Genomic DNA, 23512 nt, shown 5'->3' with positions numbered 1-23512 from the left:
TTCTCACTTTTTATTTTTGTCTCTCTACTGTTCTCACCCTAAGGTCTTGTTTTTTTTTTTTTAATAACTCGTTACACTTTTCGTTTGAACGTTAAGACGTCATATGTACGGTTTACTTTACTTGTTTACCCATATAAGACAAGTTTCTAACCAACAGGCTGTCAAGAAAGCAGTGCTGAAAATGAGACGTATTTTTAGACTCTTTTCATTATGTGTAGGCCTTTTACAAGCCTCGTGCTATTTGCGCTGATTTCTGACTGATTTAATCATCCTTTCTTTTTCTCCTTTTTTTTCCTGCTTATTTCAGAATGCTGTGGAAGAAAATGGAGTCCAGTAGACTGATGATGTCAGGTACTACTTCTGACTAATTCTTTACTATCTAGAACTATCCAGAATGTAATTCAGCAATGTAATTGAGTCCTCACAGTAGTTGTGTTTTTCTGCCGACTAATATCCAAGGTTCAATAAGCTCTCATGTTATGCTGCAGAAATTTTTAACTTTGTGCACTGTGTGCAAAACCGTGCACCCTTACTAAATAACTGAATTTGTAATGATGGTATTAATGCTTCAGGGTCTGTCTGTACACACAAGAAACAGACTGAAACAGACTCCTCTTTAACTCTTTTTATCCAAATGATGAAACCAAATATTAATACTATTGTAAAAAAAATAAAATAAAATAAAAAAACAAATAAGGGAAAAAGAAAGAAGCAGCATCCTTCATATTTGCATATAACTGAATTGGGTTAATTACCCTAAATCAAATATGAAAAATGCATCATTTGAATCTATATAAATACTATACATTTAAAATTTATATTGTAAAACAATAATATAATTGTAAATATACATGATGTACATGACGGTGAGATAAGGCCTGATTCCTCTGAGTCTTTAACATACATTTAAGATCACATGACAATGTGCACATGCATATGCTAGCCCAATATTCATACATATTTGTCTGTTTCAGCCATCAATGCAATGTTTATCTGTAAATGGCTCCATGAACCATTGGGGTGCAACACTAACAGGACACCTGGTGGCTCTTGTGAGGCAAACTGCAAAAATAGCCCCAGAAAGCTTTTTTTTTTTTCATTCTCAGGGGATTATCTGGCAGTATTATCACAAAATATCATCTCCTTACATGTTATCTTTAGTGCTTGTTCTGCCATCTGTCTCAGTGCTGATACTTTTCAAGGTCTTTATGTCAGAAATTCAATTTCTCCTTCTTTCCCCTGTAAGTGTACTTAATCAGATGGGCAGAATCATACAGAAGGAATGCTTTCCCCCATGTTTTTGTTTTTGCTGATGTCCCTTTTTATGAGGGCAAGTGTCAGAGAGACAAAGAGACAGAAAGACAGTGTTTTCTCCCTCTTTTGAATTTTACATTTTTTTTCCCCCACAAGGGCAGCAGGCGGGGTGTGAGAGATACAGAGAAACAAAGACAGTATTTCACTGGTGCTGCTCACTCAAGCTCAGCTGGCACTGAGTATTTACAACCTACTGCAATGCGGCAAAGACTGTGTGTGTGTGTGTGTGCGTGCGTGCGTGTGTGTGTGTGTGTGTGTGTGTGTGTGTGTGTGTGTGTGTGTGTGTGTGTGTGTGTGTGTGTGCGGTCAATGCGTATAAGACAGAAACAAAGAGACAATAGGAGATAGTGACGCAGAGAACGGGGCAGACATTAAATTAAAGCCTGTGACAGACAGAAAGAAAGCCTGAGAAATAATGACAAAGATGTGTGAGATGAGTTTGTGTGTGTGAAGTATAAAACATGCCTGTTTCTCTCTCTTTGCAGTGCAGTGCAAAAACCCAAGTTTCAACTGGATGTTTTTGAAGACAAAAACAGACCGCAGGTTTGTCCAGGGGGCTTCATTTCACAGTTTTCCTCGGCAGACATCGAGGTTTAAGTTGCTTAAACACTATCAAATTTCAGGCTTGATCATGCAGGCTGCTGTTTATTTCTGTTTTAATAGTCCTTCTGTCATGGCTCGTATTTGGTGTTCGGCACAGTTCAGCTCATGCTTGAGCATTTAAATAACAATGTGTTTCTTTATAAAATGTCCTTATTTCCCAGCATTCACACAGTTCGGCTAAATTGGCCATTATCACTGAATGCAAATACTTATTTACAAGCAGTGATTGCCTTATTGATCCTGTCATCTAACTTTCTTAACTTAGACAAAAACATAGACCAATTTGGGGGAACTGCTAGGCCTGGAGTGCTAATGTTATTATTAACCAGCAGAGGGTGCTATTTGCCAGGAAATTGGCAATGCACACTGCAGCGCACACTGCAGATACTGCAAAATATCCATCCACCTTTATCACAGTGCTAACAAACACATAGATAGAAAAATACAGGAGACAGTTTAATCCCACTTCATTCAAGACAGAAAAGGGAACGGCTTTTAAAAGCCAGTAACACAAAGCCCAAGAGCATTATCAAATTTGTAGCACATTTAAAAAAATATATAAAATATATATATATATATATATATATATATATATATATATATATATATACATATATATATATATATATATATATATATATATATATATATATATATATATATATATATATATATATATATGTACTTTTCAGACTTCGAATACATGTGAGCTGGCGTTATTCGGTGTCGTTTGACCACTAGATGGCGTTAGAGACCCAAGGATGACATTTTTAAACAATGGCCTCAGCTAGCTGCACAAATTGAAGCTCTATGGATTTTTAACAGCCGCTGTTCAGACTGGGGTAGCAACACCATCTTCATCCTCCTCACGGTCCAGCCCCGTTATGACGTTCTTTTCTCCCACTTACATTGAATGCACCTGGAGCAGGGGGATTTTCTCCCGCTTAGTGTCCCGGGATCATTTTGTTTGGTCTGGATGGGATTTTATGTTACAGCTGCTAGGGGGAGTCATTAGGCAAGACGCCAAGCCAAGGTGCTATAAATCAGGGAGTCAAGTGGCTTGTGGTTTTAAAAGCACCACTAAAGCTTCAGTGATGGAAAGATTTATACAAAACGCGCACGAACGCTGTTGATCAGTGAAAGTTTGGCCTAATATGATTCATAATTATTAATTAGCCAAATGTTGAATATTTGAGGGTATTGTGCATCATCTTTTCAAGGAAGGAATAAGCCAAAACTAAAATCAATAAAATCTGCCATACTAGGAATAACGATATGTTTAAAAGAACCGATGAAATGCGTTTTATTGAAGTGTTATTGGCTTGTACGCACCAGTAGCCTGTGTGTTTGAATTAGGCTCAATTGTTACCATTGTTTTTGTTATTCATATTTTTCCTTCTTATTATTAGTAGCAGTAAGTTCGGTTATTAGGTTTTTGAAGCATTGCTACTTCATTAGAGAGATTCTTGTGTAACATTTGGTTAAATGTCTTGTTTGTGCCCAGCAGCCGCAAAGCTGCTAAAGCAAGCATACCGGTGTCCAGTCTGTTTTCACAGAGCAACTTTTATGGCTTTATTGCTCCCCATTTACGGAAATCAAAGCAGGAAACAAATGCTCCAAACAGCATTCCAGACACATCCGGAAAATGCAAAAGGCGTTCAGTCTCTGCTTGTTTTAGAGGAAAGCACTGCAGTGCAAACCACATGAGTCTCATGGGAGTGACAGCATGCAGACTCCCCATTTTACGCACACAAAGTATTTTATGCACGAAAATGTATCTGTTAAAAGAAAATTTTAATGGTAAAAAAAGGCGTTAGATTGAAAATGGGGGAAAAATCAATATATTTTAGAAATGAAAGATAAAAAGGATTTGAAGCTTCAATAAATTGAGAAACCCGTATTCAAAGAACATTTAAGTGAGAAGGAAAACGCATATATATATATTTATATTTAAAAAAGACCACAAAACGGTTAATTTTTAAATCTCCAACAGCACAACCCCCAGAGATTAAAGCTCCCCTTTTTTTCCTTTGGCGCCATTATCGAATAAAGTGGTTCTGGTGCAGGGCCTAATAATTTATGAACCCTTGTGGGAGTTGCAAGAAAAAAAAGCTGAGCACGTGACGGTAATAAAGTGTGTTTTATTGCCGGAGCTTTGACAAGCCCCAAAATATAACTCAGAGAGAATAGCCGACAGGCGGCCAGATGGGATTGGTAGCCGATATTTGTCCGAAATCAACAGAATGCGCTTTGTATTGCTGAGAGAAACAACCGAGACGGTCTCCACGCTCAGCTTCGATCCGCTCTAACGGGATTTTACACTACACTAACGAACGATCGCGTTTTAACGCGAGAGCAGGACAGAGCAAGTAAGTGTGTTTCGTTTTTCATATTTGGCGCAGATATGAAGTTATGACTATGGGGCAAGGGGGGCAGGAAGAACATGGGTGGGGGAAGTGATCTCCGAATGAAAGCGGTGGTCGGGAGACCCCCGAGGGCCCTTGGTAGAGTGAGAGAGCGGTTCAGAGAGCCACCTGTAGTCCAATATATAATCGAATTAACTGAAGCAATAAATACGTTTGGACTGAAAGTAAACTTACATCGAATTTGTGAGAAAAATGTTGACTGTCCCATTTAGTTCGATTTAAGGCGTGTTTTAGTAGAAAGAAATCTGAAGAAATATTTGTTTGCTTTATATTGTCTCAGATCTAATATTGAAACTGCCGGTATACTCCAGTACTCAATATATATGATTTTCTTCAAAAACAAAATTATCCACTTACACCTCTTTCAAGGAGAAAAAACCCTCTTTCAGTGGGGGACTGTTTAGGATCACAGGTTTAATGTTGCTGTCTGCATTCAGCTCATTGCGGACAGATGATTGATGCCGAAAAGCTGTTCCTCTGATTCTGGAAGAAAGATAACAGTAGTCAGAATTTTTAACGTGCTCTGTAGGAAGTCCTTAACATGAAACTCTATATCCGTGCTCGTGTGTGTGTGTGTGGGTGTGTGGGTTTACGATTTCCATGTGGCATATGTGTGTGTTCCTAAATCGGAAAACGGTAGCCTGCATCCTTTCTGAGGCGGCTTTATTCCATATGTTGAGGATTATCTTGCTTGTGTACATTTCGAAAATATAACCTCCCATTTAGATTATTATTATTATTATCAATAATAAAACAAATCATAATAATATTAATATGAATATCCTGTGGAATAATTTAATCAGGCTGGAGAAGTGCAATAATGCAAAACTAACCAGTCGCTTGCTTGGGAACTACACTTCTGTTTGGCGCATTCAAAATGATTTTACTATTGTCGTTGCTCGGCTCATGTTTGTATGGATATGTAAACGCAATCAGATAACAGGAGTTATGGCGTCTTTGTTGAGATGTTAAATTTTACAGCTATCTCTCTAACGCCAAGCCCCGCTCCCTATAGGCTATAAACAGAAGCCAGAAGAGAACTATAAACCAGTGGTTTATGGCAAGGGGAAAATTTTGATTATACTCACAGCTGGGCACTCCGTTCAAGAGAGGCATGACAATTTAAAAAATACATGGCAGCAGGGACATTAATCTTTTAAATAACTAAATAATGGTTACGACTGCGGAGAGGGGAGCCTCACTAAGCTGCAACAACAAATTTTGCAATTGAGGCATCTTTTTTCACATTTTAACTTAAAAGTGAGTTCAGTCTTCTGAAGACGGATTGTTGGAAACAAAAGCAGTGTGTGTGTGTGTGTGTGTGTGTGTTACTTATTCTTATTTTGGCTTAACTGTATATATTTTTTAATATGTCATTTTATTTTTTCCGTAAAATTAAAGAATTTAATTGTTTACATACCGGCAACCATTTCGAACTGGTGCAGTTCACAGATATTTATGGGAGCTATGTTCACAACCCGTGTGATTTTTGAGGATTTAAAACTAGGGGTGTCTTATTTTGATGTAGTTTGATATAATTGTAGTTTTACGCATGCGTTTGTGGAAAAAACAAACTTAAAAAATCAATTAAAAAAGAAGCTTATAAATTTTTTTAATTAGAATTATGAGGTCAATATTGTTGTTTTTGTACTGAAAGTTGATTTATTCCCTCTTAGTGAAAAATGACCATATTTGAAACAATTTCAAAGTAAATCATTTTAGTCTCACAGTTAATAAAGTGTATCTTGTTAAATGTAAAAGGATCGTTTCCGGCGTTATAGATAATACATTAATTCCAAAAATATTTTTGCAGTCTTGCCATAAGTGCTTGCTCATTTAAACTGCCCTCAGCATTTAATTTTACAGTTAGTTTTACTAATTTACAGCCAGATTTTCCGGGTTTTGCTCGATCGCACTGGTCAGTTCGAGACGGTGCCTGGGTTCCCATGCGGGGCTGGAGTTCGCAGTTAATGTCTAAACCGGGTTAAAGCAGCTCTCAGCTCGGCTTTGACCCGGCACAGGGCCGGGGGTGGAGGGGTGAGCCCGCGGTCAGCCTGTCTAAGATGAAAAAGTGAAACGACCCCAGAAAGAAAAGCCACAACTGAATGGCTTCATGTCAAACTCGGGATGAGAGGAAAATTTATTTATGCGATCTTCTAAAAGGCAATAGGCTGTTTATACGGATAAGTGCTTATGTTACTGCTGCTTGTGGTTATATCATCTGCAGACCCGAGTGTTGGATTCAGATCTGCAAAGACAGCCTGGTGAAAAATTACGTAGTCGGAGTATCACATGAACACCAAGTCTGCAGCGAGAGTATCCAAGACGATCATCTTGGACTGAATTAAATCTACAACCGGAGTGAAGAGGGACATTAAAGACGTCTAATTATACTACCAGATTTACAGCGTTAATCAATAATCAACCTACAATGGAAAAACGATACGAGAAGGTTGATTAAACCGCTGCCAAAGTAGCAATAAGTCATACATGTGGTAGAGAATCCCTTTTAGATCAGTGGATCATATTCAAATAACGGTCACGCACGCATCCTCCCACTTTAACCCCTAATATCGGAGGAGACTATCCAACGAGCGAGCGAGAGAGAGAGAAAGAGAGGGAGAGAGGGAGGGAGAAACCCACGGAACAATAGGCTCGCGACTCCCGCAGGCCGCGTGAACTCTGCGTGGTCCCCACCTCGAGCCCCTGCGTTGGCCTGTCCAGCGCGGGGACTAATGAAACGGTGAACCAGCGGTCAACGATTCTGATTGACCCTCTGGCGACCTGACGGCAGCTAGGCTACATTCTTAAAGAAGAATGCTCTTTGAGAAACCGAAGCATCGCTCCGTTGTTGTTGTCTGTAAAAGAAATCCACCAAAGTTCAGAGCTAGGGAACACCATTCAAAGGTGTAAGCTAATGACGCCAGTGTCCGAGGGCAAGAATAATTGTGAAAAATGAAAGTCAAAAAACAAAACAAAAAACTCAGGATTAATAGTTCAACGTGAATGAACTCTCTTTTTTTGACCATTTGTATTTTCCACATCAGCAGAAAGGTGCCCTAAACTCTGCAGTTTCATTTTTCACCCAAAATCAATCAGAATTGTTATGGATCAGTGTTTGCTTCGCTCTTTTATTTTTGTTTAGCTTTCCCACTGTTTAACGTGAAACCAATCATGCTCTACATAAAGTTTTGCTGTTCTTCTCACTCCATGCAACGCGAGCTTTTTGCTTTCGCAACAAATGGTTCTGACCGGAGTTGTCATCAAGCACTCATTCAACCAGCCATGGGAATTTAGAACATGTAAACACAAGGAATGAGCGTCTGCCAGAGCACAGAAAATCGCCTAGGGGAAGAAATGGAAACAGAAACTCTATGTGGCATCTTGACCAAATTTGCAATACAACTCGAAAAACAATGCAGACGTCAGCAATATTCATAATGATACATTACTGTATAAAGAGGTGAAGTGTGTGGGAATGTTGCCCTCAGTGGAGCATGAGCATTGACACGTGAGACAAATCAATACATATGTAACACATACATCTTACCCAAAATTTAATATACAAGCAAAAAGAGTCAACATGATGACTAATGCTGTCAATTGCAAGTGCACAACTTGAATTCAAATACAGTTGGGTATAAACTGTGGTGCCTTCACTGGCAGCTGACGGCAGATGTTCAGCTGTAAACATTTAGAGGCGCTGTGGACCACCATAAATGTATTTCAGCAGGAACTAATGAGAAATTTAGATTCAGTTTCAGGGCCAAGTTCTCTGCAATTTTCAGTTCAGTCCAATAAATCTGAGGTCGAGGCCAAGTTTGGAAATTACCCCCAGCCACTATTTTAATGTGGATTAGTTTCACTGCAGCTGGTAGTTTGTTTACCAGCAAACTTGGCAGGAGACCAACTGCAATTTGGCAGTTACACTACAATCAAAGCTTGGCCGGCTAAATTATGAAAGACATGCAACTTTTAACTGCTGGTGGGCAACAGCACAGATCGCCTCCTCCTTGATTTCTAATGTTTAACGTAAAGAAATGTGGCATACTTGTTTAACAAAGTGAGGTCATCAGTAACAAACTTCTCTACTGTAACAAAGTCTTTCTGATAAGCTAGCTTTTACCTCAGAAAGCCAAAATAGTATGCCTCAGTAAAGACATGGAAGAGAAAGCGGGGTCAGACTCACAGTCACACTTGCAGAACTTCAATGAATTGTGTTCAAACGATAAAATTGATATCAGAGTAACTCCGACACTTTGTATAATAATTAACAAATGAGAATGTGGCTAGGACAAGGTGACCATCTCAGTTTCACATTAACTATACTCTGCTGCAGTTATCTTATGGGCAACTGTTTGCCCTCTTTCCAGTGGAAGGTGAGCTATTTTTCATGCAGCAAGACCAATTTCATAAACCTGAAATTCACCTTGTGCGAATTATTGCTGACCTGCCTAGAATTTATGGTTTTATGTTAAACTGTAGAGCCAATTTAGAAGTAATTAACTTCAAGGACATTTACCAATATTAGGTAGGACAAAATGAAACATTTTGCAGCATATCTTTAAAATGTACACATTAAAATGATATACGAATAATTAGAAGACACTGCCTTGCAGTTTTCAAGAAAATATCATAAACTAATCCAGTTCCAGATAACCTTCTGGATCCAGGGAATCAATTCATGCCTATGTGGAGAGCATTATGATTATTTAACCCGAGGAGAAGTCTGAAGTCTCAGGATGTTCTTGTTGAGCTTGCTAGTCTTCTGGATGATGGCCTCACCAGTTTACAGTAATTGCACACATGTATCAGAATTAATGTGTTATGCCTTATAACGAATTATTGATGTCAGAAGGTACATGCTGAAGCACCATTAATGGTTTCAATAAATTATACAATGACACTTAACAACAGGTACACGCACATCTTTACAAAGAAGGGACTGGCTGAATAGTGATTTTGGGCATTGTAATTACTCTTACGCAGAGCATTAGTCAACACAATGGCCTCTATGAAAAAAGTCAGAATGAGGGCACAGGAGTGTAAATCTCTGTCAACAACAAAAAGAAGTCATCAGCAGCCAGCCATGAAGTGAACCTTCGCCTATATATACCCTGTAGAACCGAATGTGTGTGGAGCTGCCTCAGTCACAGATTGGGTTCTTGGGGAGTCTATGGGCGATGACTAACCATCCATCAAAATCCACGACAGGGGAGGAAAAAGGGATGACTCTTTACTGTGCTCTAGCTTTGCTAAAGGAACATGTCCTTCTTCAGCCCTACAGTTCCACACTTTCATAGATTAGAAGGATTGTTTGACATTTGTGCGGTGTCAAGCACAGAAAAGTGTCCGTGAAGTGATGCTGTGCTTTGCTGCATACAAATGGATTGGCAAATCGGGCAGGATGGTTTGCTCATACTGAGTTTCACGGCATGAATTGTGATCATGCCGCTGGATCTAATTTCCTGCATGGTAGCGTAAAGGTTTGCTCAGTGACAAATCATAAAATCAATATTAAGTGCAGCATCTCAACAAGAACCACAGCACAGTATCTTGTTCTGGGGTGTAGAGCTGATAAAGCCCTGGCTTATGAAAAAAATGCAACTCTGTTTGCTGCCCTGAGTACACCACCTCTGCAGACCATTCACAAATGTAGTAAATCTGTAACTCTTCAGTGAAAATCTGTTCACACCTTCCCTTTATCTCAGCTGGAACAAAAACTGTCTGATAGAAACTGAAGCTACAAACGCTTCGGCTGAAAAATATCCATTGTAACAACAATGGAAGAGCTGCCTATTTAAATGGCACTAGACCATGACACAGAAAAAAAATATTCTGACACTCTATTACCTATTTGGTTGCTTATCAGTCACTCTTTAAGGGCTGCTTTGTCTAAATGACTCATTAGATCAGAGCCATTAAGCCCAAAGATGCATGAGTCCAGTTGTATTTTGTCAGCCATGGCAAAGACTTCAAACGCATTACATCCTCCATAGGAACTCTTTAATGCTTTTTACAGGAGTATTATAGGAAGGGGTAAAAGTAGTTCATGTAGTAAAACTGGGGTTTTAGCTGCGCATCAGTCTTGCCAAATCCTCGGAGAGCAGCTGCAGCCAAAGAAATCCTCGTGAAATCTTGAAGGATTTCATACGGATTAATGGTCGATTGCTGGGTGTAAAGATGATCTATCAAGACCTTGACATTTGCGATTTACCATTTTTAAAGGGATCACTTTAGCAAAAGAGCAAAATTCCTTGCGCAATGACGCTCATTATGTCTCTCTTTCTTCGTGTGAGGGCACACATTTAGCATATTCCCACTTATCTCTTTCACCCTTTTTTCCACTAATTTTGCATTAAGCTTCATTTTTTAAGCCGTCGCATTTTTGTCTCGTTCGGCTTGATTTAGCATCATTTTTTTTAAAGCAATGCATTTTTCTCCCCCTCCTTTAAAAGCCGTGCTGGTGAGCGGGACACCTCGGCCTGACCTCGGCCGAACAAAGCCAACTACTAGTCACTGTCTGGGAACCTTTTATCCCATTCTTTTATTTGAGGCCTTTCTGACCGGCCACGTTTTGTTGTCCGTCCTTTGACTGGCCACAAGGCCAAATATGGCCCCGCCGTCCCTCAATATGGGCCAGATTAATTTTTCAGTTTCGGCCATCTGTGGGGGTAAAAGTCAGTCAGCTAAAAGTCATAAATCTACAGTCAGCGCGTCTTCAATAGGGGCTGTGTGGCAGAGGGTGATAGATAGATAGATAGATAGATAGATAGATAGATAGATAGATAGATAGATAGATAGATAGATAGATAGATAGATAGATTTGAATTACTCATATTAACACTTTGGATTTTGGATTATTTTTCAGTGTCCACAAACACCTAACCGTAGCAACTTACCCGGCCAGCAAATCTTCATTAGTTCTATAATGAACATTTTTTTCCTCCAAATTATCCCATTACGTCTGACATAAACAACCAAAAGTGTCGCCTCTCATTGGCTGGCCGCAGGGTCACGTGGCCCGAGCGGCCGTCCGTCTATTTGACAGCCGCAGGATGGCTTCATGCCAGAGGGGGGAAAAGAGACAGAGAGAGGGGAGAGAAAGAAAAATTAGTATTCTCCTACCAGCCTCACTATAAATCAATCATGGAGTCCTACGTGGTGAGCTGTAAATATGCTGAGCCGCAGTTCCCGCCATGTGAAGAAGATTACAGTAATTTTAATGAACAAGGGGGGTATTACAACAACCCCGAGGACAGTGGCAGTTTTGGAGGGGGCTATATGTCCATGCAGCCCCCTCCGCCTCCCTATACACAACAACAAACCGGTTATCAACACTCTTTGCAGGGGCATCGCCGGCAAGATGGAGAGGACGCCTCGCAGCATCAAGATGCAACCTACCCGGTCTACAGAGAGACGGACGGGCCCGTGAAGGAGAGGTTTCCCGTGGGTGACCTGCAGTGCCAGGCCTGGATGACCTGCGCAAAGCCCGCTCAGGTGCAGAGGAAAACGGCCTGCCAGGGCAAAGACAAGCCGCCCATTGTTGTCTACCCGTGGATGAAGAAAGTGCACATCGCTCATGGTAGGGTAGCCTGAACGTTTTAATCAGTCGATCTTCACTCCCCATTTCATTTCTCCATAACATTGGTGTATTTCTCATGTTAATGTTTTTTATTTTTCTTTCTTTCTTTCTTTCTTTCTTTCTTTCTTTCTTTCTTTCTTTCTTTCTTTCTTTCTTTCTTTCTTTCTTTCTTTCTTTCTTTCTTTGTATAGTGTTTTGTCCATTTGTGAGCATCGCTTTTTGTTGTCGAGTTATTTACGATCTTAGTGAGAGTCAGCGAGAATTACAACCCCTATAAAGTTTTATGACCCTGCCCTGCTACAGCTTGTTTGTGTGTATGTGTGTGTGTGGGGGGGGGGGGGGGGGGGGGGGGCAAGCAAGCTTATTGTGTGTATCTGATGTGTAACGCTTGCGGCGGAACAAACCTTTAAAGATAAAAGTCAAAATCGTTTCTTGGGCATCTTCCCAGACCACCACGAATGAAGATTACGACAGGAAAGGCTACGTGATTATATCTGGAATGAGAATTTTAAAAGATAAACTCATTTTTATTTTAAATATATTCTTAATATGGGGCTTCACCCAGGCCCATCCTCATCATTACGGAACACAAAACAAAATAAAAGCTGTAAGATAAATAAAATAAATTTAAAGCGGTCTTTAAACCTCTGTTCTTTGTTTTTACAGTTAATCCAAATCACGTGGGCCCGGAGCCAAAGAGGTTGCGGACGGCCTACACGCGACAGCAGGTCCTGGAGCTCGAGAAGGAGTTTCACTTCAGCCGCTATCTCACGCGCCGCCGCCGCGTCGAGGTGGCCCACGCGCTCTGTCTGTCCGAACGGCAGGTGAAGGTGTGGTTCCAGAACCGGCGCATGCGCTGGAAGAAAGACAACAAGCTGCCCAACACCAAAGGAAAGAGCAAAAACAAGAAAGCGACCGACAACAACAACAACAACAGCAACAGCAGCAGCAGCGACAGCATGAAGACGGTTATAACTGTCTAAACACACAGGAGCGCAGAGTGTGGCAGTCGAAGCAGCCATGGTAGCACCTTCATTCTCCAAAGCTGATGTTGCTTAATTTATCCAGGGTGACTGCAGTCCTCAAACAATTCTCACCTGCTTTAAAGTTACGGCTTTGACGAACACACGTTTATAAATTCCATTATGTATTTTTTCCCTTGTTTTTAACTTCACCTTTGGAGCATTTTAACTTTTTTCCTTTTTTGAGGTTTCATCCATATTGAATCTCATAATTAATGAATGAATGAATATATTTTAAGTTCACGGAGGCCCTGACATCTCTCTGGTGCAGACAGGGAATTGCTTCATATTTAGACATCCGATGAAGACGCAAAAACAGTGCTCGTTTGTCGCGGTGCCAAAATACTCGTGACTGCGTGGAACAGGATGAATCAGGGTTTTCTTTTCTCCACAGGGTAAACATAATACAGGGTTATATAACAGCTACCTAAAAGCAGAAAAATCCTAATTTATGAATATGCACGTTACCAAAATGTTACATAAACTGGCGCTTAAAGGGTAGGTAGAAGAGCAGAAACACCAAATTGCGTGTTGAGTGACTGCACAAATTATGTTTTAGCTTTTGATTTTGTACAGAGAAGCATCCAAAAATAATTCATATTTGGAAGGAAATTAGCCATATTTTTTCTTGGATTTTATTTCCCACATTTATAATTTTGTTTTTAAAAAAGAGCCAAAATGAAGGTACAATTTTTTAACGCACACACCTGACTGTAAATCCAACTTCTTTTCTCAGGGTTACAGGGTTTTACAAAGAGATCTTTTTTTTTCTGAAAAAACTTGTTTGATTTCGCACCGAGAGGATTAAATTAGCCCTCTGTGAAATACCATGATGTTGCATATAAATAGGTATGTTCTCTCTTTGATTCCAGTTTAATATGCTATCGATATCTATCATAGTCTACGCCAGTACTTATGTTTAATTTGTAATAATTAGAAGCATATTTTATTCGTTCTTTATAGCAAGCATCTTCTCCGTTATTTTTTCGTTACTTTTGAAAAAAAAAGTGTATTCCTGTAATAATTTTATATGTGGAAATGTTTTGATAAAAATAGATGAGAAAATAATAATAATAAAAAACTTCAAACATTAAAGGTGTGAATATTTTTCTGTGTTGGAAGATAAGCGAAGGACCGATGATTTTTTTTTTTTTTGGCGATAGGGGAAGATGAGGTCGGGAGAGAATCAACGGAAGTGACGTGTGATTAGAAACAGTGAGTTAAAGGCGAAATCGTGATATCCATTTTCGGCTTAAGAAAATAAAATAAATAAATATATAAAATAAATAAATAAAATACGGTGTCATCTTTAAGCAGCACGGTCTTTGTCGCAGTCACAACTTAACGGGGACTCATGGTATAGATAAGCCAAGACTAATGTCTAGTGCGTCATGGCTCCGTTGACAAGCTTTTAAAATGCATGCACGCTGTCCCACGGGTGGATTTAGGTTGATCTTTACAGTTTTCTGATTTTCGAGGAGTTATTAAACGGAGCCGAAACTAAGGAGAAAATTTGGCGTTAAAATATTTAAATTTGTGGGTATTCTGTGTCTTTTACTGTTTAAAATTTTTTGGGATGTAAATTATTATGTTAAGAGACTTAAGTATTGTCTATGATGATATCTTTGTTTAGAAGTTTATAAATCCCAGATACAATAATTCGGGCTTCTCATAGATTTGTTTGTCCAAATCGCGAATTTCATATATAAACTTAATATCAACTTAATATCACTTAAGTTGATATTCATATTTTTGTATGAATATCAACTTAAGTGAAATCGTTTGTGCCAGGATCAAGATTAGCGGTTAGGCCTATGTGTATAGTAAGTTTACGGGAAAGGAACGTAAATCAAAGTAAAATCCCTTGAAGTAGTGAAATCATGGCTGTGTGTATTTGTGTGTTGATATGTAAGAGAAATGAGCGCTGAGTGCCAATAATTGGTGGCTTCCGTTGGAGACTCGGTTACATGTGCAGGATAGGCACAAAGGGGCTGACACGGAGCAACCTGGATTATCTATCACACGCTGAAGATCAACCACAGAGCTGCCACAATCATGACAAACAAAGTTCAGATCTTCACTAAAAACAGAAAAGCTTCTGAAGTTCTGCATGTCTGCAGTTTGAGATGTTACTCAGGGGAATAATACCACAAAAACACGTCAAACATCTGGAATTCAAAACCTGATCCCACTAAGACACACGCGTGATTACAAACGAGATGCAATTATTCCTAAAATTTCACACCACAAGTTCACACACATTCATGTATTTTATGTACATTTAAATGGACAGAAACAGAATGCAAACAGAATGCAATAATACTGAACAGCATACTTTGTAGATATGCATGTGTTTGTGTTTGTGCGTGTACACCTACCTATCTTTCTCTAGTCTGTGATGAAACAGGAATGCCCCCGACTGGTAGCATTAAGTATTACAGTCTGGAAGAGATTTTTTTTTCAGGTTAAGATAAATAATATTTTTTCATTTAAGAAAACATGGAAATATTTACATTAGAAATACATGGATATATTTATCATTAGCCCTTTGGATTAACAGAAATGTGTATAATACAATGTACCGTAATCAATGCTAAATTAGCCTTAGTAATAATAAGGTATATGAACCAGAAACATACACATCTTTGCAAAGGTTACAATTTTGGGTTGTTACATCTATCCATGCATCATAATGTGTCTCAGTTACTTTGTCCACTTGTGTTTGCACTGTGAACACACAACCGTAAAAATGTACGACTACATCTACCAACAAGTAAGACTTTTAAGACGGGAATGAATGTTGGATACTTCTCACAAGATTAAGAGCATGGCAGGTCACTTTAAATACAGTCACGTGTTCGATTGTAGAGCTTAAAACAGGACAGGGTGAGAAATGTCACGAGAATGAAACAGTGAAGCATTTCTTGTTAGGGTGTGGACAATAACATAGCTACAGAAAAACACAGAAACATGGGTGTGCCACTGGCTTGTTTAGATATGGTCGAATGCAGCAGCATTTTTCTGCAAATAGTCTGGATTAATAAACAAAATTTAAAAGAGAAATGTTTAAATAGATAAAGTACAGTCGCTGTGACTTTCTTGTAAGTTTTTAAAGATAAAGTTTTTATCTTTTATTTGGACATCATCTGCCTTTTCAGTCGTTTTCCTTGTACCTGACTATTTTTAGAGAAATGTTTTTTTCTTTTTGTTGTTTCTACATCACTTAACACCGACATATTATTCATTTAAGAGTAAAAAGTCATCTCACAAGGGACGAAAGGTGTGTATCAAAGAACTCATTTTAAAATAGCATTTTTAGGCATTTAGTCTTTTTGCAACAACAATGCAATTCCCAAACACATATTAGACAAAAACATGGGATGTCTCAGCATGCTGAGCAGTGTGTAATTGAAAAGTATCTGAAAATCAACTGACACAGGATGCAAAAGATGCATCTGACCTTTCAGTTGATTCATCTGTTTGCAGAAATGATCTCAATGGAAGGAAACTGGGAAGAAAAGGCTGATGTATGTCAAACTATTGAAGAACTGGACTGAAAATCAGTAATCACTGACTTTCTTATCTTATGTCTTATGGAGTGATGAATCCAAATGTGAAAATTTAGGTTCACCCCCAGTATAAACAGAGATCATAAAGAGACAGGTACAACAGTGAGATGCTTCCGCTATCTGTGTCATTTTTGGGGGCTGCATTTCAACCAGTAATGTTGGGGGATCTTGATAGATGGAATTATAACTGCAGAAAAGTACAGTACATGTTTGATCCACCACCCAAAACCTTCTGGAAAGCAATTGATTGCCAGCAGCTTAATTTTTTGACAATGATCCCAAACAAACTGTCAATGCAGTAAACACATGTCTAGCTAGAAAAAAAAACACATAATGAAACACTATCAGTCATGGACTGGCCTCCCCAGAGCCCAGACCTCGACATTATTAGAGCAATGTGAGATCATCTTGACAGAAAAAGGAGCCAACATGCAAAATGGAATTTTGAGTGTCATTCAAGAAGGCTGGAGAAATATTCCTGAATAAAGAAATTACAAGAAAGTCTAAAACTAATAGAGTCTAAGAGAGTTCACACTGTGTTGAAGAATAAAGGCGGTCATATCAAATATGGATTTTCAAGCTCATTAGAATTGCACAACCCCTGTTTGTGCCTTGTATACTGCATTTCAATTGAAGTGAGTATATATGTGAGAAGATGTTAATTTCTGCGTTCATAAACTTGGTGGGAAGGAGGCAACTCTTAAAGAAACTCCTCTGAATTAAATAATAACAATACAACAAAATAGCAAATATAATAAGACAGCAACAATAAAATAGTGGGCAAAATAACAAGTATATTAACTTTGCAGATATAAAGGTATAAACACACATAAATGCAGTTCTGCTAAAAATTTACGCTTGTTAAAGAAGGATATTGTACTTGCTGCTAGGTAATAGCAGCCATGGAGTGTGGATGAATGCACGAATATTACAAACGCTATTAACCTAAAATTCACACCAAACCTGAGTTTGGTGTCTTACCCAAGGATACTTAAACATGCAAACTAGAGAAGTGTGGGATTGAACCACTGCCCTCTATCTCCTGAGCCACAGCCACCCCACACCACCAGTCAAATATGATAAAATCCATTCATATTTAGGTTTTGCTGACTTTACCCTCCAAATGTATGTTTTCTGCCCTGGACATTATCCTTTTAATCCTATGTTTGCTGTAACAAAATTATCACACAGATTTCAAATAATGCTTCTCTGAGTCCATGTCTCTCTCACATGATGTGTCTGTTTTAGTCAGTTTCCTATACACTTTTTGTGCGGTTAGTTCTTTCCCTTAAACCCAAATTAAAAATGCTACTTTAATAATATGTATTTTTCCATGCATCAAAAGCCCCAATTATTTCTAGTTAAATACAACAACACTGCTACAGTAGCCTCTATGCGCGTCCATAAAGTGGAACTAAAGATTAATGCAACCGTTTCTCTTACGGACATCAATCGCAGGCGGACCGGTCAGTGACTGCAGAACAAGTACTTGCCCTTAAACTTGCAAGCAGTGCTGTTGCTCAGATCGCTCATTATTCTAATCATTATTTAACAATAAGAGTACAACAGCAGCACCATGTCTCTTGCGGCAGAGGCGTTCATGTCGCAGATGGCAGGTAATATGTTGACTTCACCCCGTTTTTCTATTGATTATGAATAACATTAGCCAGCTAGCTAGCAAGAGCTAAGGTTCACAGTAACATAAGCTCTTTACAAATGTAGTTACTTACATATATGGACCTTTAGCTGTTACTATAGCTGCCTTTGTTCGCCATTTCTTGGTTTCTTAAAAAAAGGCTGACTGGCCTGGAAAAGCCCCAAGGCACTCTGTCATTCTGCATGTCGTGGATTGCTTGGCAGGTGTAACACAGGACTCTAATGTAAATAGCGCCATATTTCTGTTTACTGTTAAAATCATAAATCAGCAGGGGGACGGCGAATTCAAGCGGAAACGGCTCAAGAGGGCTAAAGTTACTGACATCCCCGTATCGTTACAAAAACGGCTCAAATCTATCAATTTTAACAGAGACATGCTCAGAGATTCCCCCGGTGGCTGGAGGCTGTACTGCAAGCACGGCGGTGTTACAGCATAGGTCGTTGAGTGAGCACCGTGCACCTCGTGTCTGTATTCTTTATAATCTTTTATTGATTAACTTTATATGAGTAGAGGTGAAGAAGAGGGTGCAGTCAGGGTGATGTGGATGGAGATGAGTGTCACGGGTGATTTGTGACAAAGTGAGCCAGAGTGAAAGGGAAGGTCTGCAAGATGGTAGTGAGACCTGCTGTGATGTATGGTCTGTAGACGGTACACTAACAAAGGTCAGTGGTGCTAAGGTTTTCTTTGGGAGTGAGCAGGATGGACAAGATTAGAACTAAGTATATCAGAGGGACAGATCAGGTTAAGGAGTTTGACAAAGTTAGAGAGGTGAGGCTGAGATGGTTTAGATATTTGCAGAGGAGGGGTAGTGAACATGGAGCTGGAAGGCAGGAGGAAAAAAAGGAAGACCACACGAATGGTCATGGATATAGCAAAAGGAGGACATGGGGAGAGTTGTTGTGAGATGAAGGCAGATGATCCACCGGGATGACTGTTAAAGGGAGAGTCAAAAGTAGACGAAGAACAATTAGTAAAAGAATGTTGACAGCTGATCCCACAAGCAACATTATAGATTAATGAGTCACATTATCACCGTATAATTGTGTGTGTTTGCCTGCATGTCTGTTTGTGACGTTGACAGCTGCTGAGCCGTGGCCTGAAAATGCAACCTTGTACCAGCCACTGAAGGGTGAGTTAGTGAAATGGAGGCACAATACATAATGTCAATAGCAATATAGCTATTTATATATTTTGTTGTTTTTGCAGAGGATCAGATTCTCCTGTCAGACTGTGCCTCATCTCTCGCTGTTCAGGTAAAGCAAACATGCATGTACACAATTTAAACACCTTGTTTAAATATAATGTTTATTTGTTAATAACTCAGTCTGTTGTGCTCAAGAAACAAAGAAAGCTTCTGTAAGTTTTAGTGGTTTTAATTCAAATATTTAATACTATTTTCATTATTTAATGAATTAAAACTGAACTCGTATAAAAGCTTTCAGTTCTTAATTGCGCAATTTTGAACATTTAACCAGCACAAAACTGATATAAGATAACAGATGAACATTGGCTTCTGCCAACGATTTAATGTCAACTTATTTGGTATCTTATTAATTGACTGCCAGCTAATAAGATACTGATCTTAGGTTGTTATACTGCTGAAAATATATACATATATATTTTTTTTAAATGCATCAAGTATGAAATGCAGTTGTTGATATTATCTGTATTTGACCTTTTGACCTCTACTCTGACTTTGGATTTGACCTTACTGCAGAAGGAAATCTGCAGTGCTGCAAAATAAAGTTAACTGTTTTTTTGTTTTTTTTTAAAGCATATCAAAGTATACCACAAGTAATATTTTTCATTTACTTTCACAGTATGTTTAGTTAACACATTCATCCCATAGGTGAACTATTTGAGACTCGGAGGAGATGCAAACCCAACCTCATGGAATTACAAGCTAGTGTCCTCCTAGTGCTTTTATTCCTCAGCTGCTTAATTCTGTCCCGTTTCTGATGTGCAGGCGTACCTGAGGATGTGTGGTCTGCCTGTTCAGGTGTTCTGCAGAGCAAATGCTGAATACATGTCACCTTCTGGTTAGTATACATGTAGCTTCAGAGACAAATTCTGGGTGTCTGATCTCAACACTGTGTGAATCTCAGCACTCATTCTGCTCATTAAAACATTACACAACTATACACTGTAAGCTGGAAGGATTTTATTCGAAATGAAATGCTAAGTTTGCTTCCAGGATTCGTGTAGGTGCATCTGGAAGTTACTTTGTTGCAGGTTAGCTTTTTGTGTTGAATTAAATGTGATGATTTTAATGCCCAGCCTTTTTATGTTTGTGTCCACAGGTAAAATTCCCTTTATCCACGTGGGCAACCAGGTGGTGTCAGAACTGGGGCCGATTGTGCAATTTACTAAAGCTAAGGCAAGTGTTGTACAGATGAAAGCTGTTTGTTTCTTTTGGCAAATTTGCTTCTAGTTTTTCCCAGTGGAGGAGCAGGTTTTCATATTTCTTTCTGCTGTTGTCTTCTTTTGGGTACTTAGGGTCATTCTTTGAGCGATGGCTTAGATGACGTTCAGAGAGCTGAAATGAAAGCGTACATGGAGCTGGTCAACAATATGCTGCTTACTGCTGAGGTATGAAAAACATAAAAACCATAACATACTGATACTAGAACTTCAGCACATGTACAGTTTTTATGAATGTGTCTGAGTAGTATCCTCTCACACATGTCCTCATCTCTCTACAGTTGTACATTCAGTGGTGTGATGATTCTACAGCCACTGAGGTGTGTACACCAGGTTTAAAAACAAAACTTGTTAAAGTCTTGATAGCCTCCTAATCAGCTGTATCTGTTTTTGTAGATTTCTCGTCCCAGATACAGCAGTCCATACTCATGGCCTCTCAATAAAATCCTCGCCTACCAGAAGCAGTGGGAGGTGCGTAGGAAGATGAACGCCATTGGCTGGGGAGGGAAAACGTTGGAGCAGGTTAGCAACAACCTGGAAGTGAAAAGTTGATGTTTTGCCAGCTCTACAATTCCCTTTCTGCAATCAGAAAAATAATTTCCTATCTTTTTATTTTAAAGGTGGAATTCTTCAAAATTTTACAGAATTGATCTTTTAGACTGTTTGAAGGCCCTTAAGTTTAACTTATTTGTGTTTGTCTCTTATTTGTGTAAGTAGGAAAAAGAACCCAGTCTGTCTATAAAAAATAAAGTAAACAAACTTGTTTTAAAAGTCTGTATGTCCTCATGTATTTCAGGTTTATGAAGATGTGAGTCAATGCTGCCAGGCTCTCTCTCAGAGGCTGGGAACACAGTCATACTTTTTTAATAAACAGTATGTATTTTTTTAAATTTTTTATATCTGTATGTTTCTGGTTATCGCTTTCTCTTTTGTCTTGTTTATAGCGACTAAATAATAAATCTACATCCGAGTTCTCCAGAATCCTTTCTCCAACCCCTGTTATAGGCATTCACACCAAAAAGGAAATGTTTCTAATTATTGCAAGCAGTTTTCCTGGAGCACCACCTTGTGGTTTAAAATTGTATTGATCTCGTAATCAACTGAAAGGCTTTGTTCTGTACTCCCTGGCAATGTTTGATTTGTGTTAGAACAAAGTATTACAAGTGAAGCCAGTGTCTGTAACACCTCATTTCTGATTATATTTAAAGCTGAAGGAGTGCCAGTCATTAACAGAGTGTGTGTGTGGCGTGTGTGTTATAGGCCTACAGAGCTGGATGCATTGGTGTTTGGCCATCTCTTCACTATACTGACTACTAGACTCACCAGCACTGAGCTGGCAGAGAGGGTCAAGAGCTACAGCAATCTTCTGTCCTTCTGCAGACGCATTGAACAGACCTACTTTGAAGACAAGAGCTCCTGAAGGACTGAAAATAACATATCACCTCTTCTCGTACATTCTTTCCTTCTCTCATTCCCCAGATTGTAGCCCTAAGAAGCTGAAATGCCTAAAACAAAAAAAATGCATACGTGTCCTTTTTCCTATTTTTCCTTCACTTGTGGCTTCCTGTTCATACATCATCTCCAGAAGTTTAAGAATTATGAATGTCCTAAAGTAAGCATAATTTGTAAGTGTATTAAGAATATGTAAAAGAAAATGTCCTGAGTTAAATGTATTTTTCAGAATATTATAAGAACAAATGCCACATATGCTAGTAACTGTGATCATCACAGTTAGTGGAAGACCTTGAGAATCTAGCTTTATAAAAAGTGAATACAAAAAATATCAGCTGATATACAACCTTAAATCAGTCTGAAATGAACGTCAAAGATTAGGATTAAATGCTGATCAGACTTCCAAATCTTTCAGATTTGTTGTCAGGATCAAGTTCACCTCAGCAGAATGTCTGCACACACTTGGGTTTTTCATGTTTTACACTCTTTTTCACGGAAGTAGTGTCTACATGTGTTAGAGTGCATGAGTGCGTTTCTAAACGCCCACCGCCTCGCTGAAAACCGAGGTGTGGATTTCTCAGCCTCGTGACATGACTGCATTTCAAAAAACAGAACTCCACTTGGCCTACGTCCGAGGTCAAATGGCTCACTGTGTTTTTCCTCCAGGGCACTCCCAAAGCTTGCAAGAAATGTGAAACAGAGAGAGAAAATCCAGAGAGAGGTTACTTCTTATTCTGTAAAAAATGCATGAACATAATCATGAAGATGTGATTTATTCCTTATTTTTTCCATGTTTTACTTGTGTGAATAGAAAGTGCCTACATGATGGAATACACTTGCCACAATACATTTCTCCCCCAAATAATACGTGTTCGGAAGTTTGTTTAATATTGTTTGAAATTATAACACAAAACCATATAGTGGCTCTTTCATTAGGTACCCCTGTATGTTTTAGCATCGGGTTTTATTGGATTAATCCCTCATATGTTGCCAAAACAAAATCTGAAAGAGAAGTTTAAAAAGACGGAACATGCTGCCAAGTTATCGGGTGTCTGTTTCTACCTTTGGGTCTAATACAAGCTCAATGGTAATGTCTGATCACCTCTGATTGCCCTTGAGTTGAACAGGTTGTGAGTGCATGACAGACGGGCAGAGCGAGTCTGTCTTCCAGGTTTCCTGTGAGGTCGGGCTTTGACCCTTGAACTTCCAGGAGCTGTGGCATCATGACTAATGACCTGCAACGACCAAATGCTGCACACTTGGAGGTCATCAGCCAGGCACCAGACAGAGATAAATACATGGAAAAACAAAACGGTACATCTTATTGAAGACATGTAGTCAAGTCTGCAGTTTTTTGTGGATTTTCTTTATGCTATATTAGGGTTTTGATTAATTATTAACCTCTAAAAATAGACCTAAAACACCATACAAGTAAAAGACTGAAGTAATGTGAATTCGTTTTG

The 23512-nt window shown here is 39.0% G+C and overlaps 2 protein-coding genes across 2 annotated transcripts; both read left to right on the top strand.

Moving 5' to 3' along the window:
* The first annotated feature begins 11370 nt into the window (after nt 1-11370).
* LOC113035045 (homeobox protein Hox-D4b-like) lies at nt 11371-14045 on the top strand. The gene is made up of 2 exons (XM_026190291.2): nt 11371-11928; nt 12595-14045. Exons 1-2 carry the CDS (start codon nt 11493-11495, stop codon nt 12909-12911), a joined length of 753 nt encoding a protein of 250 aa, XP_026046076.2. The 5' UTR covers nt 11371-11492; the 3' UTR covers nt 12912-14045.
* Nucleotides 14046-17951: 3906 nt separating this feature from the next.
* On the top strand, nt 17952-22914 carry mtx2 (metaxin 2). Its single transcript, XM_026190290.2, has 10 exons — nt 17952-18135; nt 19258-19305; nt 19383-19429; nt 20143-20215; nt 20477-20553; nt 20673-20765; nt 20879-20917; nt 20994-21119; nt 21394-21470; nt 21858-22914. Exons 1-10 carry the CDS (start codon nt 18096-18098, stop codon nt 22015-22017), a joined length of 780 nt encoding a protein of 259 aa, XP_026046075.1. The 5' UTR covers nt 17952-18095; the 3' UTR covers nt 22018-22914.
* Nucleotides 22915-23512: the final 598 nt, after the last annotated feature.

This window comes from Astatotilapia calliptera, chromosome 13, assembly GCF_964374335.1.
Source record: "Astatotilapia calliptera chromosome 13, fAstCal68.1, whole genome shotgun sequence".
Lineage (NCBI taxonomy): Eukaryota > Metazoa > Chordata > Actinopteri > Cichliformes > Cichlidae > Astatotilapia > Astatotilapia calliptera.
Note: the sequence above shows the minus strand (reverse complement) of the source record. Positions and strands in the feature narration are given on the sequence as shown.

What these genes read in the sequence shown, in the direction of transcription:
- LOC113035045 (XM_026190291.2), top strand. Translation starts at nt 11,493, where the DNA reads ATGGAGTCCTACGTGGTGAGCTGTAAATATGCTGAGCCGCAGTTCCCG. An exon ending in GAAAGTGCACATCGCTCATG is followed by an intron (nt 11,929 to 12,594) that starts GTAGGGTAGCCT and finishes TTGTTTTTACAG; the next exon opens with TTAATCCAAATCACGTGGGC.
- mtx2 (XM_026190290.2), top strand. Translation starts at nt 18,096, where the DNA reads ATGTCTCTTGCGGCAGAGGCGTTCATGTCGCAGATGGCAG. An exon ending in CTTGTACCAGCCACTGAAGG is followed by an intron (nt 19,306 to 19,382) that starts GTGAGTTAGTGA and finishes TTGTTTTTGCAG; the next exon opens with AGGATCAGATTCTCCTGTCA. An exon ending in ATGATTCTACAGCCACTGAG is followed by an intron (nt 20,918 to 20,993) that starts GTGTGTACACCA and finishes CTGTTTTTGTAG; the next exon opens with ATTTCTCGTCCCAGATACAG.